This window comes from Delphinapterus leucas, chromosome X (assembly GCF_059928025.1).
Source record: "Delphinapterus leucas isolate spDelLeu-1000000601 "Yukka" chromosome X, BTC_Dleu_Yukka2, whole genome shotgun sequence".
Classification (NCBI taxonomy): domain Eukaryota; kingdom Metazoa; phylum Chordata; class Mammalia; order Artiodactyla; family Monodontidae; genus Delphinapterus; species Delphinapterus leucas.
In genome coordinates, this window is record NC_143150.1 from 72432519 (window position 1) to 72450358 (window position 17840).

The window sequence follows — 17840 nt, forward strand, 5'->3', positions numbered from 1 at the left end:
GTCAATTGAGAATCTAGATTCAAATGTTCTTCACAGTAGTCACTCCAATAGGATCACAAATTCTCTCACAATAGTTATTGGGGTATCAACTGAATCTCTTTTGGGTCAAGTTTCTGTGGAAGGAACCCAGAAACTGAGACCTAGAGAAAGACCCTTCTGGTTATTTGTCAAAACATCTGCGGTCATTTTTCATATTTTACTCTGATAATCCCAGAGTAAAATATTACAGAACAGAATTAAGAAACCCCAAATCCAAATTATAAGCATGTGTGTGTGGTTGTGTGTGTGCGTGCGTAATAAAGGTGGCACTTCAAAACAGCACGAAAATGATGGATTATCTAATAAATGGTACCAAGGTATTCCTTAAATATTTGGAGCAAAAATAAGGTAGTGTCCTATCTTACCTCATAAAGTCCAGGCAGGTTAAAGTTTTAAATGCAAAAAGAAAAACATTAAATAACTACAATAAAACAAAGGCAGACATTTATTTTATCTCAGGGTAGGAAAGGCCCTTCCAAACCTAGGGGCAGAGGTGAAATACACAAAAGAAAACACTGATAGACTTGACTACATAAAAACAAAACATCTGTACATCAAAATAAAATAAAATAATAAAGCAAAATGGGGAAAACCGCTGCAATATATATGACAAAGAACTAATATTCTAACTACTTTAAAGCTTTTACGTATCAGCAAGAACTAATGAACATACGTCAACAGGGAAATGGGGAAAGGGTATGAACAGGCAATCCACACACAAAGAAAATGATGAACAAACAAACACACACACAAATGTTCAATTCTATTATGAAAAAGAAATACAAATTAAGATATGAATTAAGTAACATTTTTACCTATCCAATTTGCAGAGATTTTTAAAAAATAATACTCCATGTTAGCAAGGTTGGTGGAGGTGGAGAAATATACCAAAATATATCAAATATATCAAAAGTCTTAAACATGTTCATATCCTTTGGCCCAATAATTCCACTCCAAAGAATTCATTCTGAAGGCACAATCACAGATTCACAAAAAGCCTCATACAAGGATATCCATCAAAGTGTTATTTATAAGATCAAAAAATTGCAACAAACAACCTACAAGTCCTCCAATAAGGGAATGATTACATGAATTATGGCACACACATGATGGAATATTGTTTAACTATTAAAAACCATTTTAATAAAATATGCATGACGCCAAGTTAAAAGAATGGATATAAGACTGCTTAAATACAATGATCCGAGTCTTGAAAGAGATACATACATACTATATGATATATAAAAGTTTGGAGGGAAATATACACAAACACAAGGCTATTTCTGGAGGTAGTTTTACAGGTGATTTGAACTTTTTTTACTTTGTATTTTGTTATGTTCCAATTTTCTACAAATCTGAATGTAATATTTATATATCCAGGAAAAATATAATTTTAAAAATTATATATTTTACAATTATATATATTATAATATAAAATAATTTGAGGGGGATGGGGAGGCAGACTGAAAAAGACAGGCCCAAGGATGAAGCCAGGACACACGTGCACTAGAAATTTCCCTCCTCACTGCTCTTGACTCCTTCATCATTTTCCTCTGGGACGGATCACCCAACCAGTTGCAGACAAATCCACTTAAATGTATTATCACTGTTATCACCTTGCCATCTTATCCAAGAGTAGACCAAAGAAGCCCAGCCAATGCATTGCTAAAATCTAGATATACCACATTTACCCTATTTCCTTGGTCTACCAGTCCAGTAACCCTGTCCATCAAGGCAATTTGGCAGTCTGACATGATTCGTTTGACTTTGGTGAACCAATACTGGTTCCAGTGCTCACCACTTCTTTTTTCTGAGTGTTTATAAAACAGCTCTTGGGCTTCCCTGGTGGTACAGTGGTTGAGAATATGCCTGCCGATGCAGGGGACACAGGTTCAAGCCCTGGTCTGGGAAGATCCCACATGCCGCGGAGCAACTGGCCCGTGAGCCACAACTACTGAGCCTGCATGTCTGGAGCCTGTGCTCTGCAACAAGAGAGGCCACGACAGTGAGAGGCCCGCGCACCACGATGAAGAGTGGCCCCCGCTTGCCACAACTAGAGAAAGCCCTCGCACAGAAACAAAGACCCAACACAGCCAAAAATAAAAATAGATAAATTAAAAGAAGGCTCAACATTTAAAAAAAAAAACAACTCTTAATAATCTAGTTTGGAATTTAACCCAAGATTTACAAAATTCTCTTTCTCCTTTTTGAAACTCTGAAGGACACGTGTGTATCCAGATCCCCAATGCACGTATTTATATAAAATGTGTTAATTTCATCAAGTTGAAAAATCCCCAAATCTCTAGGGTCTTTGTTTTTTTAAGATATCTAAATTCAGTGAAAAGTAGTGAAAAGTAAACAAAGATCTATTTCAAGAGGATGAAAGCCTTATCACAGGAAAGAAGAGGGGAAGACAAGACCTTTATTAAAACAAGACTGTTATTAACTCAAGACTGTGGTTCGGGCTTCCCTGGTGGCGCAGTGGTTGGGGGTCCGCCTGCCGATGCAGGGGACACGGGTTCGTGCCCCGGTCCGGGAGGATCCCGCATGCCGCGAAGCAGCTGGGCCCGTGAGCCGTGGCCGCTGAGCCTGCGCGTCCGGAGCTTGTGCTCCGCAACGGGAGAGGCCACAGCAGTGAGAGGCCCTCCTCGTACCGCAAAAAAAACCAACCAAACAAACAAACAAAACCTCAAGACTGTGATTCAACAACAGTCTAGGTACAAACAGGAGCTTGTGAATTGAATTCACTTACACTTATCTAACACAGAATTTGAGTTAGAAGAAACATGTGAGATCATTTTGCATAGTCCCCTCATTTTACAGATCAGAAAACTGGGGCCCATGGGGACTTCCCTGGTGGCACAGTGGCTGAGAATCCGCCTGCCAATGCAGGGGACAAGGGTTCAAGCCCTGGTCCGGGAAGACCCCACATGCCGCGGAGCAACTAAGCCTGTGCACCACAACTACTGAAGCCCGTGCTCCGTAACAAGGGAAGCCACTGCAATGAGAAGCCCATGCACCACAATGAAGAGTAGCCCCCCGCCACCGCTGCAACTAGAGAAAGCCCACGTGCAGCAATGAAAACCCAACACACCCAAAAATAAAATATAATAAAATAAATTTTTTAAAAAACCAATAAAACAATTACCCTATTGTGGAATATAAGTCTAAATCTTCAAACAAACAAAGCAACAGTGTAAATACCAGGGTCAAGATTTCAACAAGCAACACATTAAATTAAAAAGAAATCCTAAAAAGCTATAAATAAATAAGAAATAATTCATTCTCTATATCATTCTAATCACTCTACCCCATCAGAAGAACCGATGTTTTAGAGACACCAAAGCTCCTAGGATTTTGCCTCAAACCATGTAACAAGGACAAGAAAGCACCTGTCTAGCTAGGTTCAGAATTCTTTGCCAACTCTAGCTACCATGTCCTTAGGCTACATGGAAGACAAAAAAGCACAGTGCACACGAGTACACACACAAACACACAAACACACAAACACACACACACACACACACACACACACCTCTATATAAAGTTCAGCCCCAGGAGGCAAAACTGAAAAGAAAGCTAACATATTTCTCTCTTCTAAGTTTGCAAAACAGGGTGGGCCTAAAAGGGTGCAGCCACTTTGGGAAAGTCTGGCAGTTCCTCAAAAATGTTCAATGTTGTTACCTTATGACCCGGCAATTCCACTCCTAGGCATATATACCCAAAAGAATTGAAAACATATGACCGCACAAAAACCTCCCGTGAGGTTCATAGCAGCAGTATTCACAGTAGTTGAAAGGTGGAAACAACCCAAAAGTCCATCAACAGAAGAATGGATAAACAACTTATGGTATAACCATAGGATGGAATATCATTTAGCCTTAAAAAGGAATGAAGTGTTACATGCTACAACATGATGAACCTTGAAAGCACTATGCTGAAAGAAAGAAGACAGACACAAAAGACTACATGTTGTATGATTCCATTTATATGAACCAGCCAGAAAAGGACACTTTACAGAAACAGAAAGTAGATCAGTGGTTGCCTTGGGCGAGGGAAGGCAAGGGGAGGAGTTTGGGGGAAATGGGAAGTGACTGCTAATGGAACAGGACTTCTTTTTGGGGTGAGGAAAATGTTCTAAAATTGACTGTTGCACCACTCTGAACATTCTAGAAACCACTGAGTTGTACACTTTAAATGGATGAATTGTATGGTATGTGAATAAGCTGGAGGGTTTTCTGTTTTGTTTTTTTTTTAAGGTGGGCCCTATCATTTTTATCAGGTCAGCATTCCTAGATAAAATTATCCGTACCCACGCCCTCCAGCACACAGTGATAAGAGTGGAAAGGTAGTCCCTTATCCTCCTGGTTCCCTCTAATCACCTGAGTAATAACAGTTGGCTTGCTCGGGTCTCAAGTCAATTTATAAACAACGTGAGAATCAGGGGACTAAGCAAAGCAAAACAATAAGCACAAGAAAAGATGCTCAACATCATTAGCCATTCGGTAAATGCAAATGAGAAGCACAATGAGGACTTCCCTGGTGGTACAGTGGTTAACAGTCCGCCTGCCAATGCAGGGGACACGGGTTTGAGCCCTGGTCCGGGAAGACTCCACATGCCGCTGAGCAGCTAGGCCCGTGTGCCACAACTACTGAGCCTGCACTCCAGAGCCTGCGAGCCACAACTACTGAAGCCCGCGTGCCTAGGGCCCATGCTCCACAACAAGGGAAGCCACCGCAACAAGAGAAGCCCGCGCACCGCAACGAAGAGTAGCCCCCACTTGGCGTAACTAGGGAAAGCCTGCGTGCAGCAACAAAGACCCGATGCAGCCAAAAGTAAATAAATAAAAATTTTAAAAAAAGAAAGAAAAGAAAACCACAATGAGATATCACTTCACACCCACCAGAATGGCTAGAATCAAAAAAACTGACATTAATAAGGGTTGGCAAGGATGTGGAGAAACTGTAACCCTCACACTGCTGGTGGGAATGTGAAATGGTGCAGCCACAATGGAAAACAGCCTGGCCATTCCTCAAAAGGTTAAATATAGAGTTGCCATATGATCCAGTAGGTATATATAAACAAGAGAAATAAAAACACATGCCCATGCAGAAAACTGCATACAGATGTTCAAAGATAGCATTCATAATAGCCAAAAGAGTGGAAATAACCCAAATGCCCATCAACTCATGAATGGATAAACAAAATGTGATATATTCATATAATAGAATAGTATTCAGTCCTGAAAAGAAATAAAGTACTGATACATGCTACAACACAGATGAACCTTGAAAACACTATGTCAAGTGAGAGTAGCCAGTCATAAAAGACCATATATGAATCCATTTATACAAAATGTCCAGAACAGGCAAATCCATAGAAGCAGGAAGTAGATTAGTAGCACTGAGGGGGATGGGGAGGTTGGTGGGGCAGTGGGGTGGGGAGAGGCTGGGGGGACAGCTAAAGGATTTTTCTTTTTGCGGTGGTGAAATGTTCTAAAATTGACTGCTGGGATGGTTGCACAACTCCGTGAATTTTACACCACTGAATTACACCCTTAAATGAGTGAACTGTAAGTTCATAAAAAACATGAATGACAAATACAACTTTATTTCACTTGAAGAAATGGGAAATTCCTATTTACTGCATTAGTATTCTTAGGCCTGCACACATTTGCTGTTAAGTCAAGCCAACCAATTCCCATCTTTTGGCTCCTCCTGAGGTTTCCCCCACAATATCATTCTATGGTAGTCTTCCCAAGTCCACGTTCCTTTTGCAGGAGAGGGGGCGTCTCCTTCAGGCTTCCAGCAGCCCCTCTACCCCCAGGTTACCTCCTCCTTTGGTACAGGAGTTTGTGGTCATCAAGACTTAAAAAGCTGACATTTGGGGCCTTACCTGCTGGCGCAGTGGTTAAGAATCTGCCTGCCAACGCAGGGGACACGGGTTCAATCCCTGGTCCAGGAAGATCCCACATGCCGCGGAGCAACTAAGCCCGTGCTCCTCAACAAGAGAAGCCACTGCAATGAGAAGCCCGCGCACCGTAACGAAGAGTAGCCCCTGCTCGCCGCAACTAGAGAAAGCCTGCACACAGCAACAAAGACCCGACGCAGTGAAAAATAAATAAACAAAATAAATAAATTTATTTTTTTAAAAAAAGCTGACATTTGGGAGTTGGCTTTAGTCCATCTGTTAACAGCTTCTGGCACCTGAAGAGTCTCAGAGCAGTATCTTCTGGGTAGAAAGAAGGGGCTCACAGCTTCTCTGCTGTGGAGAGAGGTCGTTGTGGTCTCTTGGCAAAAGCCCTGGACACGAAGTTCTCAGGAAATCTGACTTCAAATTGTGATTATGCCCCTTACTGGCTGTGGGATCTTGAGCAAGTCACTCAACCTCTCTGATCCTCACTTTCCTCATCTGTAAAAGAGGGATAATACCACCTATCCCACAGGGATATCCTGAAGATTAATGCTTACAAAGCCATCTAGAACGCAGACATACTCAATAATTCAACAAAACATGTGCCAGGCTCTGGACTAGGTGCTGGGGCACAAAGAAAAATACAATAGTAGCTGCCTTCAAATTGTTCAGTGTAGAAATGCTGTTAACAGGAATTCATTTTCTTCCCTCCCTACATTCGCCTTCTTTTAGGACGGCAACAGGAGTTTCAGAACTTTGATTCTTTGCCTTGATAAACTTTCACCTCTGTGCTCTCAAAAGAGATCATGCTGATAGGGTGGCACCTATGTTTACATCCCTCATTCTCAAACAGGGGAGATGGGGTGGTAAACTTAAATGTTATGGGGAAAATATCCCTTTTATGCTTTCAAGTTATTACCAACACTGATCCTTACACTCTTCCAGGCCTTACCTGAAGGTGTTTCCATGGTGAAAAGTGTGCTTCTTCAGCACTTTAAAATAAGTATGGAAAACCCTAGTTCTTTCTCATTCCCTGTACCCCCAGCTTGTATGGATTTATATTCCAGTTGAAAAGACTAGTCACAAAGGATCAGTTCCCAGTTTAGCTACCTTAGTGACCAATTTCTGGCTCACCTCCTGATCTGGGGTTCAGAATCTATGCTAAAAACAAAAGGGCTTTCCAGAAAAATACTAGCTGAGTTTATAAACAGAGGCTGACACAAAGCAACTAGGGAGGAAAATGTAGGAGATAGTTTCTAAATCAAAATGTTATAACATGAAAACCATCCTTCCCTTGGTGGAGCAATTCCACAAGTCACAGAAAAATATTTTTCATTTTAGAATAGATTGGAAGAGAGCCTCTGCCAAGAGCCAGTTGTTTCAATTTTCAATTTGAATTTTAAGCAGGATTATACATGCCCAAGAACATCATGCTATTTTTAGCTAAATAGGTAGGATTGCTGTGTCCACAACAGTTTGGAGCAATCAGGAGTGAAACTATTAAACAGCATCTCTCACTGTAGTAGCTTATCATTTGGCACTTCTATATCTATTTTAATATTTTCCAAAGCGTCATCATACAAATATTTGTAAAGCACCCATGCTTAGGCACAATACAAAGTTTAAATAGATAGACAAGGTTCCTATCTTCATTATGGGTTCAACCCATTAAGCAACCAGATATATGAAAGAATCTCACAGTTAGAGCAAAGTCAGAGCTGCCATCCAGCCCCTAACTGCCCAGATGAGATACATCAGGAAGCAACTGTCCTACACCTATCACCCTTCCAATGCTTGCACCATCTCTATGTATTCAAAAGAGAGGGGTAATGAAAATGTTCTAAAATCGACTGTGATGATGAATGCACAATTCTGTGAATACACTAAAAGCCACTGAATTGTACACCTAAATGGATGCATTGTATGCTGTATGAATCATATCTCAATTAAGCTGTTAAAAAAAAGGAGAAAAATTGTTCTTACTCTGATTGCTCTAATTAGTCAAGGCTATTTTTTTTAAGCTCTCGTACTAAAGGATATCTAGCTAAAGGCTGCACTGGTTTGGCAATGGTGCCTCAAGGGCCACCATGGAGACCACTCTAATCTTTCCCTCACCCTCTCTTCTATTATTTTCCCAGTTCCTTTCCTCTGCTCCAACTAGGTCTTAGGTTTCTCAGGTATTCCCAAGCACGATTTGTCCCAGCTGGTGGACTTCAGGATTAAACTGATTGCTGACCCTCGGCAACTTTCCCTTCATGACCTTAGGCAAGTCATGTCCCTGCTCTCCTGTCGCTGCTCTGGTTTGCACAATGAGGGGTTGGACTACGTGATCCTTTCCAGCTCCCACATTCCATGTGAAAAAAATACAAATGATGAACACTTACTTGGCCAATAACATACAAAGTCTCTGCCATTTTAGCCAACAAACATATATTTGGATCATTCATTTTGTAAATGCCTATGTGATGCAATCCTCCAAAGAACAGTATTTAACATAATTATAAAATGATCAACATGGAGTCCTTATTCTTAAAAACTATCATTTTATCAAAGAAAATTCAGAGCCCAACACGGAATGCTTGATAGTCTCTCTGGACCTGTTTCCAAGGGTCCATTTTTGAATGGAAAAATAAAAAGCTTTTGCATGTTGGGGCCCTGTTGGATTTTCCAAACCAAAGGAAGAAATGAGATTGGGGTGGCAGAGACTTAACAACAGTAGTTCAACTAAATCCTAAGAGAAGAAAGGCTTTGTTTGGCAAATGGTAGAGAGACCTAGCATAAGACAGCACCCTGACAAACATCAAAAATGCTCAGAAATATGCCCAGAGAGCAATGAACACTGAAGGAATCCCTTTAGCCAGGACAACTTGCAGCTTTTTATGCAAATCAATTACATTCTCCTAACAAAACTCGGAGAAACATGTAGTCACCAGTTTCCAACATACTACCACCAAATTCACAGTACTGTTTCCATGTGCCCAGCATCAGTGAGCAAAACCAAAAGAAACACATCAATTTCTCCTTCACACACACACACAAATATGCAAGAGAAACCATTTTCTTTGCAGAGCCTACGTTGCCTAAGTTGTGGCCATGAAATGGATAAATATTGGTTGCTAATAAAAATCAGATGGTGAGCTCTACACTGAGAAGCAAACAGCATGCCCAAGCATCATAAAAACAGTAACCCTAATGTGTGTTTCTTGTCATTAGGCGGGACACCCAACATGGAAAGAAATGACTCAAAGTGTCCATTTGCATCCCTCTTTCCTACTACCTCAGACCAACAAGCTCTCCTGTTAGTCATCTCCCTACACTTGTCCCCATCAAAAGGGCCTAGTGCATAAGGTTGCAGGCCCCTCTCTTGTTGGCCTTCAGGCTCCTGGCTTGAGGCGCTGAACAAGGGGTAGGGGGGCAGCGGAAAGGACAAAGGTAGGCGCTTTCGATCCCTCACGGCTTTGCAGCAGGGCTGCCAGCCTCTCCCCATTCTCATCACGGAACAGAGCACCTGCCCTAAGGGACAAAGGCTGGCCTTACAAAGAGGAGGGGGAGGCGAAAGGAGTCGGCGACAGTCGCAAACGCTGGCAAACAAAAGCGGGCATGGGGGGGGGGGTCCGAGAACACCAAGCCCACCTCGGGGGTTCCCAGAGGTCGCCAGGTCGGGGTGGGGGGGAAAGGAGGCGTAGTAACGGATGTGGGGGAGGGGAAGACGGAGAAAATTCCTCTGAGGACCGAGATTAGGGAGCTGCTGGGGGCGCAGCCGCCGGCAAGAAGGAGAGTGGGGGGCGGACAGAGGTCCCAGGCGAGAAGGGGCAGAGTTTGTGGGTGGGGAGAGGTGATGGCCAAGAGGTGGAGGCCGGCCGGGGCTCAGCCGCGCGCATTGCTCCGCGGGGCCGCGAGGGACCCTCGGGAGGGGCTCCAAAGCCGCGCGCCGCGCGGGGCTGGGGACACGCGACCCAGGGATTCCGGGGAGAGCTCAGAGTTGGGGGCGCAGTGTGGGAAAAGAGAGAGTCTGAGAACAGAACCGTAGAGAGGCTAGGGGGGACTGTGAGGGGGCCTGACCCCCGTCCGCCCCACCTCACCTGGCGCCGGGTCGGAGTCCAGGTCTAGTGCTGAGAAAGCGCCAGCTCCGGCCGGCCCCTCTGTCCCGCGCGGGAGACCACGGACACAAAGCGGGGCACGCGGGAGGAGGGGGGGAGGAGGGGGAGGAGGAGGAGGAGGAGGGGGAGGGGAGGGAGGAGGAGGAGACGCCTGAGGCGCGCGAGGCGGGGAGGGGGGAAAGGAGGGGCGCCCGCCGCCCTCCGCCTGGGTCAGGGGGCGGGGCGTGAGGCTGGAGGCCGCGCTCGGCCGGCCAATGGCCACCCCGCCGGCCGGCTGGCTCAGGCGCGCTATCCCGCAGCTCACCTCGGCACCTGGGCCTTGGCTGGCCCCAGCCAATCAAATGCTTTCATTTGCGTAACCGGCCCCTCCCACTCGCCCAAGCCGGGGGACTGCTCCCGCAGAACACAAAGAAGGCCCCCAGCAGGGAAAGGGGGGGTCCACTTCCGATTCCCTACCTGGAGAGCCTAGCATCACCTTTTCAGCGCGTTTATGGCTGTTTCACGGTCACCCTGATGAGGGGAGAAGTGGGGGGTCATAGAGGTTTGGCCCAAGCACTCTTAAGAGGTTGGTACTCTTCTCCCTCAAGTCCTTCTAACCGAGAACTACCCTCCTGTTCCAGGGAACACAGTTATGTTCTTCGCCTCTTGAGCCCTCCGCCTCTGCCTCCCTCCTCCTCCCCTTTTTCCAGTAGCCCCAATCTCTGCGCTTCCTCCCGTAAACTGCCGCCCACTACTGGCCTTCAGCTGCATTGCAGCCCTATTCACCAGGCTCTGAGCACAGCCTTGATTGATGCTCCCAAGCTGTCCAAACCTACCCCAGTCCAGAAGGAAAACGAGAGAGGAAGAGGTTACTGTACCAGTGTAAGAAAGGACCTAGTCAAGTGGCTTTGTTACCTATGATGGCAAAAAGCCAGCAGTTAGTAATAAGTCTAATCTCCCCAAATCATCTTGTTCCACCTTCCTTCTCCTACCTTCAGGTCTGTACTGGGCCACAATAGTGACTGACTGGCCAGCCCGTTTCAGAGCAGCCGCAGCCTGCTCATGAGTTGCATTCCTCAGGTTCACGCCATTCACCTGTCCAAAGAGAGGAGTTATGAGCCACCCCAAAAGCAAGAAAGGAGTCCTCTGTTGTCCTGAGTTAGGAGAGGGAGATGGGTAGACCATCTCTAAGCCTACTTGGATGCCTTTCTCATCCAAGGATGGGCAATATCCCATCCTTGCCCCTAGGATGAGACCTAAAGGATATATCTCTAGCATAATAATATCTTTGTGGGGGTCAAATGCCAGCCAGGGTTAAGATCCAAGAGATACTCACTTCCTCCCTAAGTATAAGTCTGGTTCCCTGTCCCTCACTAAGGACATCTATAAAGAGAATATGGGGCTTCCCTGGTGGCGCAGTGGTTGAGAGTCCACCTGCCGATACAGGGGACACGGGTTCGTGCCCCGGTCCGGGAAGATCCCACATGCCGCGGAGCAGCTGGGCCCGTGAGCCATGGCCACTGAGCCTGCGCGTCCGGAGCCTGTGCTCCACAACGGGAGAGGCCACAACAGTGAGAGGCCCGCGTACCGCAAAAAAAAAAAAAAAAAAAAAAAGAGAATATGTTTTCTCCAGCTTTTAGCCTTCCCCCACTTCAAGAAGCATTCCTTGGAGACAGCCAGGTCTTCCCTCCTCCCTTTCAGACTGGCATAGCTCCCATCCTCCCACCTTGCCTTTGTCTCCTCACCGATAAGATCCGGTCTCCTCTGCGCAGCTCCCCACTCAGGTCAGCTGGGCCTCCTGCCAGGATGAAGGAGACGAAAATGCCTTCTCCATCCTCTCCTCCCACGATGTTGAAGCCCAGGCCTGTGGAGCCCTTGTGCAGGATGATCTTGCGGGGCTCTCTGGTGGGAAAGGAGTGGAAGGGTCAGGACAAAGTAGGTATAAACTGTTGTCCCTGCGAGGGCCAGCCTGGAACAAGGCCCATATGGCTGTAGACGGACTTAGGTTCCTAGGTATGATACTCTGTTGCTCCCTTTCTCTCCTGAAACCTGCTTGGCTGCTGTTTGCTTCCAGGTGCCAAGTTTCAGTTGTTCTTCCTCCCTTCTTCCTGAGGGCTTGGAGTCAACTTCCCAGTGGACAGTCCCCGACTCTCTCTGGTCAACAAACCCCTACCCTGGGCTCTAGAGACCATATCTCAGAGCCCACTCACTGGTCCTCTTCCTCCCCAGATTCTCCCATCCTACCAACTGGTGTGATTTGAACCCTGGGCCACAAGAAGGGGAATCAGTTAGGGGCTGTGGGATGGCCCTGGGGTTGATTGCACTCACCACCCACAAACTGTGCATACTTACTTTATACATGCTTCTCCGCAGTCTCAAAAATCCACCGACCAACTATGACCCCTCCTACTTTCCCCAACAACAGATTTAGTCAACAGCTAGCACTATGTACCCTTGCTGGGTGATGTGGGAGATAGAGATAAAGAAATCCCAGGTCCCCAGAAGATGCTTAGGAGCCTAACTGAAGAGAGGAGACAAACACATGAAAACTCCGACTCCAACTAACCATGTCTAAGGAATCCCTCTGTAAATGGTCAGTGTCGTCAAGTGAGAGCAGCCGCGGCTCCTGTGTACCCATACAACCTGACTCAGCACGCTTGCCCAGCCCACTGCCTTCACTTTAAGCATCTTTCATCTGAGGAGCCCCAGGTCCGAGGCTCTTCCTTTCTTGCTCCCAGTCTCAGGTGCGAGGCTCCTTCCCTGAGACCCGGATGCTCTTGCTAAAGCCCTCCTCTCCTCCTACCTGGCATCCCCTCCAGGCCGCAGGGAGCGGAGCGGCCAGGCCCACCTCTGCGAAGCCCTCCTCCGCGAAGCCCTCCTCCAGGCCGAGGCCGAAGCTGAGCCCAAGCCCAGGGGCAAGCCGGAGCCTGAGGATTTGCGTGCCCTCTCCATGGCTCCTCCAGCTCCCCCCGCCCCCGCCCCCGCCCCCGCCTACTCCGTCCGCCTACCCTTCCGGCTCTACTGCAGCCAGCCCAGCAGCCTCCCAGGCCCCACCCTGCAGCAAACCTGTCCCCCGGAACCCCTGCCGGCCCAACCAGTTCCGCAGCGGCAGCAGCCTCCAGAGTGGGGCGGGGCCGTTCCCTGCGTGAGAGGCCACCTGGCCCGCCAGCCTCCCAGCATCCCGGACCAACCCCACCGGCTGAACTGCTCTCTTCTCTAACGTGGAATGGTTGCAGCAGAGGGGGCTGCAGCTGTCTCGGGGCAGGAAATCCCGCAGCCTCCACCTCCTCAGCCCCCTAAACACTCCATCCTACCCTTTCTCTGCACTTTCGAATGGGGGCCACACACTTGGCACTCCCCCTGATGGTAGAGCTTGTCCCTGCAGCCACCTCTGTCCCTCCTTAGGGTCCCAAGGGCCTGAGAGGGGGCCTTAGACCCCAAAGACACGAGGTATGAGGGCTTTATCCTCTTCTATGCCATACTACGAGGAGGCCTGTGGCCAGCCAGAAGCGATTCCTCTCCGCCCCATCCCTAGGTAGGATGCGGAGGGGCGGGGCGGGGGAGGGGGTCTTACCTGGTGAAGTCCTCCTCAGCCAGCATGTGCCTGGGGATAGGAGAGTAGCGGGCGGGGGGAACCTGAGGAGGAGCAGGGTAGCTGACCTTGCTCTCCACAGCCCCGAGATAACCCAGGCTGGAGTTATGGCTTATGTGGTTGTCAGCCAAGGCAGTAAAAGCTGGAATCGAGAAAGGGAGAGAAAAGTTCCGAGACCACTCCCCAGTGGTACCCTACTCCACCCGCCACCAAGGGCTGACCACCCCCCCCACCTCAGATGTAAAGAGACCAGACCGAGGGATGCAGATTCCTCAGGCATCTCCTCCCCACTCCACCCCCTAGGGTTCCTCCTCCACAGTCCCTTTCTGAATTCTGAGCTCACTCCTGTGAGTCTTAGAAAGAGCTAAAGTCAAGGCAATCTACAAAGAAAGGCATGACTAGAGGTGTGACTAATAATAATCCCTCACATCTCTATAGCCTGATACAGTTTTCCAAGGGCTTTCTCGTCCGTGATCTCATTTGATCCTTGCAGCAGTCCTATGAGGAGGGCAGCACATATATCATTAGCTCCTTTTTGCCAAAGAGGAAACTAAAGACAGGTGAAGGGGACCTGTCCAAGGGCACCCAGGTATAAGGGACAGGGCTGGGATTTGGACTCAGCTTTCCTGAGCACCAGTCTTATTCTCTCTCTCTCTCTCTCTCTCTCCTCTCTCTCTTAACAAGGAGCATAAACTTGTTCCCTTCCGGAAACCAGGGGGCAGGGCTTCAGGACAGGGACAGGGCACACTGGTACGTACTGCTGGCGTAGTCGGGGGGTGCATACATGTCGTTGAGGTGGAGGCTGCCTGGCTTGGCCACCTTCAGATAGACCATGTCAGATGTGTTCTTCAGCGAGGCCACAGCTTCCTCATGCCTCACATCCTGCAGGTTGGTGTTGTTCACCTAGGAGAGGAGAGGCCTTAGGGCTGGCACTGGGGAGAAAAAGGGAGGGCCTCCGCAGGGAACACTGAGGGGTGCCCTTTCAGTGAAATTCAACAGTGCTCTATCTAACAGAGGTCCAAATACAGTGCTGTGAGGGGCAGAGAAGCAGGGGGTAGGGGGGGGACAGGTGAGGGAGTTCCAGCCATGAAGAGGACTAGGGCCTTGCTATCTGGGGACACACAACTCAGATGATGCTCTTGAAATTTCCCATGATGCCTAGTCCCTGAGTGAGGTTCAGGTGGAGGGAGAGGCTACTAGAGCTCCACCTCCCCACCCCGCCATTTGGGCATCCCCAGGAAGGCTGTCTCACCGCCAGCAGCCGATCCCCGATCTGTAGGCGTCCATCCTTCTGAGCAGCACCCCCCTCAATGATCTTGGTGATGTAGATGCTGTTGTCTCCTGGGATGTGCTGGTTGCCAATCCCCCCAGCAATGCTGAAACCCAGGCCTGGGTGGGAGCCAGCAGGGAGTGGGAGAGGGACACAAGGAGAAGTTAGAACACGCAGTCAATCCCAACCCCAATCCCCCGCACCCAGCCAAGCCACCAGCCCCATAGGAGCTCCCCCCAGGGATCCCAAACACCAGGCTGCCATCCCGAGGTCAGTACAGGTGAGATGTGAGATCAAGAAAGAAGGATGTGAGCTGCACCAGGGAGTCAGGAAGGAAGTGAGGGTATTCCCTTCCAATTCCTACAGGGCGAACCAGTGGCCTCTGGCCAGAGCACGAGAACCCAGAGGGCCGCACCTTTGGGCCCTTTGAGCAGGTTGACCTCCATGATGGTCTCTGGTGGGGGCTGTCGCCTCCGTACCACCAACCGCACCACAGGGCCGGCCTCCTTCAGTGCCTCCACCGCCCGGCTGTGCACCACCTCTGACACATCCACCTCATTCACCCGCAGCACACAGTCATTCACCCTGTGGGGGAAGCCCAAGAGGCATGACACCCTGCCACCCCCCCCTCCACCCCCTCTCCCACCTCCTCCTCTTCCTCTCCCCTCCCCTTCCCCTCCCTCCTCACCCCTCCCCATCTCAGATCTAATTCAAGGGTCATCCTGCCAGGCGGCCCTCCTCCCCTCACCTCCATCCTGCCCCTGCCGTCCCCAGCCCTGCTTCCAGGCCACCTCACCCCAGCCTCCCGTCCATGGCAGCTGCTCCACCAGGGATAATCTTCGTAATAAAGATACCAGGGTCATCGGGGACATGGGGGTTGTCGATTCCACCAGCAATGCTGAAGCCCAGGCCAGAATTGCCCTGCAGAAGGAAGTGGAGGGGCACAGTTTTCTCATTTAGAAGGCACGGGGGAGGGTTTCCGGGGCCCCATCTACCCCTGCCCCCAAAGAGCAGCTTCTCCAGGCCTCAGAAGGGGCCACGGCAGGCTGGGGCACATTCGTCACCAATCTGGCAGATTCCCAGCCTGTGCTGACCATTCTGGCGTGGAGGCCTCAGCGAAGCCATCCCCTCCCCAATTCCCCAGGCCTCAGCGAGCAAGGTCAATTAATATTTGTTAGACAGCTGATTGATTGATGCAGTGATGCAGCCTCTGAGGGCCGCCGTTTCCCCATTCTCTCAATGCAGGTCCCCCACGAGTCTTGAGACCAAGATTCAGGGCCCTCCCCTCTCCCCGTTCTAACCCTGCCCTCCCATTTTATCCTGCCCCACCTCCAGACTCACCCGCTCAAGGACTATCTCCTCATACTTGAACATGCCATCACTGCCATTCACCTAGGGGAAGACACAGGCAGGGCCCTAAGTGCCTCCTGCGCCGCTCCCCCGTACCCCCTGGTCAACCTGCTTGTCCCCCAACTCCCCACAGAGTAGTAGGAGAGCCCAAATTGACCCTGAGACATCTGTTGGCCACAGATGGGACAGGCTGACCCTGAGGAGGCCCCCCCTCCCCTTGCTTCCAGCCATATCAGGCCCAACCCAGCTGCTCATTTAGCCCAGATCAATTGTTTGGGACCGAGCCAGCCAGTGGTGCACTCACCAAGAGGTGGCCATTGATGTTCTGGCCACTCATCACCTTGCCCAGCAAAGCTCATGGGAAAAAGAAAAGTTACCCCCTTCAGAGTACCTCATGAACCCTCATTCTATCTCCTGTGTCCCCAAGAACCCAATTCCTCAAATGGGCAGAAGTCAATCCATTTTCTATCAAGGGGCTTTTGATCCCGAACCCTTTGTGTTTCCCAGCAGAAAGGGATCTGCTCGGGAGTCAGAGGCAAAGCCAGGGGTAGGACAGGAGCAGAGTGGACAAGATGCCCCATGAGGGAGAAGCTGGTGACCCATGGACTGATTGGCAGCAGAGTCCACGGCCTTCAACATGCAATAGCCACAGGAGGAGAAGCGAGGGAAAGGGATGGAAACAGGGTTGGTCTGACCAGCCCATAGACATGGCCTCTCAGACAGGACTTACTTGTGGCCACTGTCAAGTGAAAATATGATTCTGGACAGACAAGTAGTACCTGCTCCCTGGCTTTCACTCTTATCCCCAAGAATGGAGGAGCCCTCTTGCCTCTCTCCCCAGATAGCCTGGTGCCCCTCCCCCATCTTTCTCTGGCTGTGTTGCCCCTTTCCTGACCCCTGGTCTCCTCGTCTGAAGAGGGAAGCTGCAAACCCAGGGTGAGGGCTCCTCTGCATGCCCTGCTCTGCTTCCCCTCCCACCTACACCCCACACAGCTTTGGCTTCGAAAAGCAGAGAGGAGGAGAGGGCTGGCTAGTCATGCCTCCACCTTTTCTGAGCCTGGCCCCAGGGCTTTTTGCCCTGCAGCCCTAGGAGTTGGTGGGAGGATTCTCACTGCAGCCCTACTCCTGTCCCTGATCCCAGGAGGAAGAACCGATGGCTCTTAAGAGCCCGCAAACCAACACCACTGCCTGAAGTACCATGCAACAGACACACAGGCAAAAGGATTTCCATGTAGCTCTTGTATGCATCTGGTACACCATGTGTGCCCACATGTGATAGCCATGCTTCAAGTCCAGCTCTGGTGAGACCCAGCAGCTCCCAGCTTCCACTGGTCCACCCTCCAGCCTCCCACCACCCCCCTCAGGGAACCTGCTCCCAGGGCCAGGAGCCAGCCAGGGATCAGCCCTGGCAAAGAAACCTTGACCAACTGGCCCAGCCTTGGGACTGGCAACTATCTACCAATTGAGCAGGACAAGCACAAGAGAGTGTTTACAAGGGTAGGGCCCCAGGATGGAGGAGAATCCGCTGGAGAGGGCAAGGGGCCGAGGCAAGGGACACAGGAAACAGTGTGGACAGACAGAAGGCCAGAACCGAGG

General features: G+C 49.4%; 1 protein-coding gene across 12 annotated transcripts in view; it reads right to left on the minus strand.

Annotated features, from left to right (window-relative positions):
- The window catches only part of DLG3 (discs large MAGUK scaffold protein 3), a 64832-nt gene that overhangs the window by 36682 nt on the left and 10310 nt on the right, over positions 1-17840 (minus strand). For 5 of the 12 annotated variants that reach the window (XM_089904418.1, XM_089904422.1, XM_089904421.1 and 2 more), the window contains 8 exons: positions 16236-16286; positions 15691-15815; positions 15310-15479; positions 14877-15013; positions 14383-14527; positions 13607-13766; positions 11778-11934; positions 11025-11127 (listed from right to left, as the gene is read on the minus strand). In XM_089904418.1, the coding sequence (XP_089760544.1) occupies positions 11025-11127; positions 11778-11934; positions 13607-13766; positions 14383-14527; positions 14877-15013; positions 15310-15479; positions 15691-15815; positions 16236-16286 (1048 nt within the window). The other 7 variants (XM_089904420.1, XM_089904423.1, XM_022561005.2 and 4 more) reach the window with 7 other exon arrangements.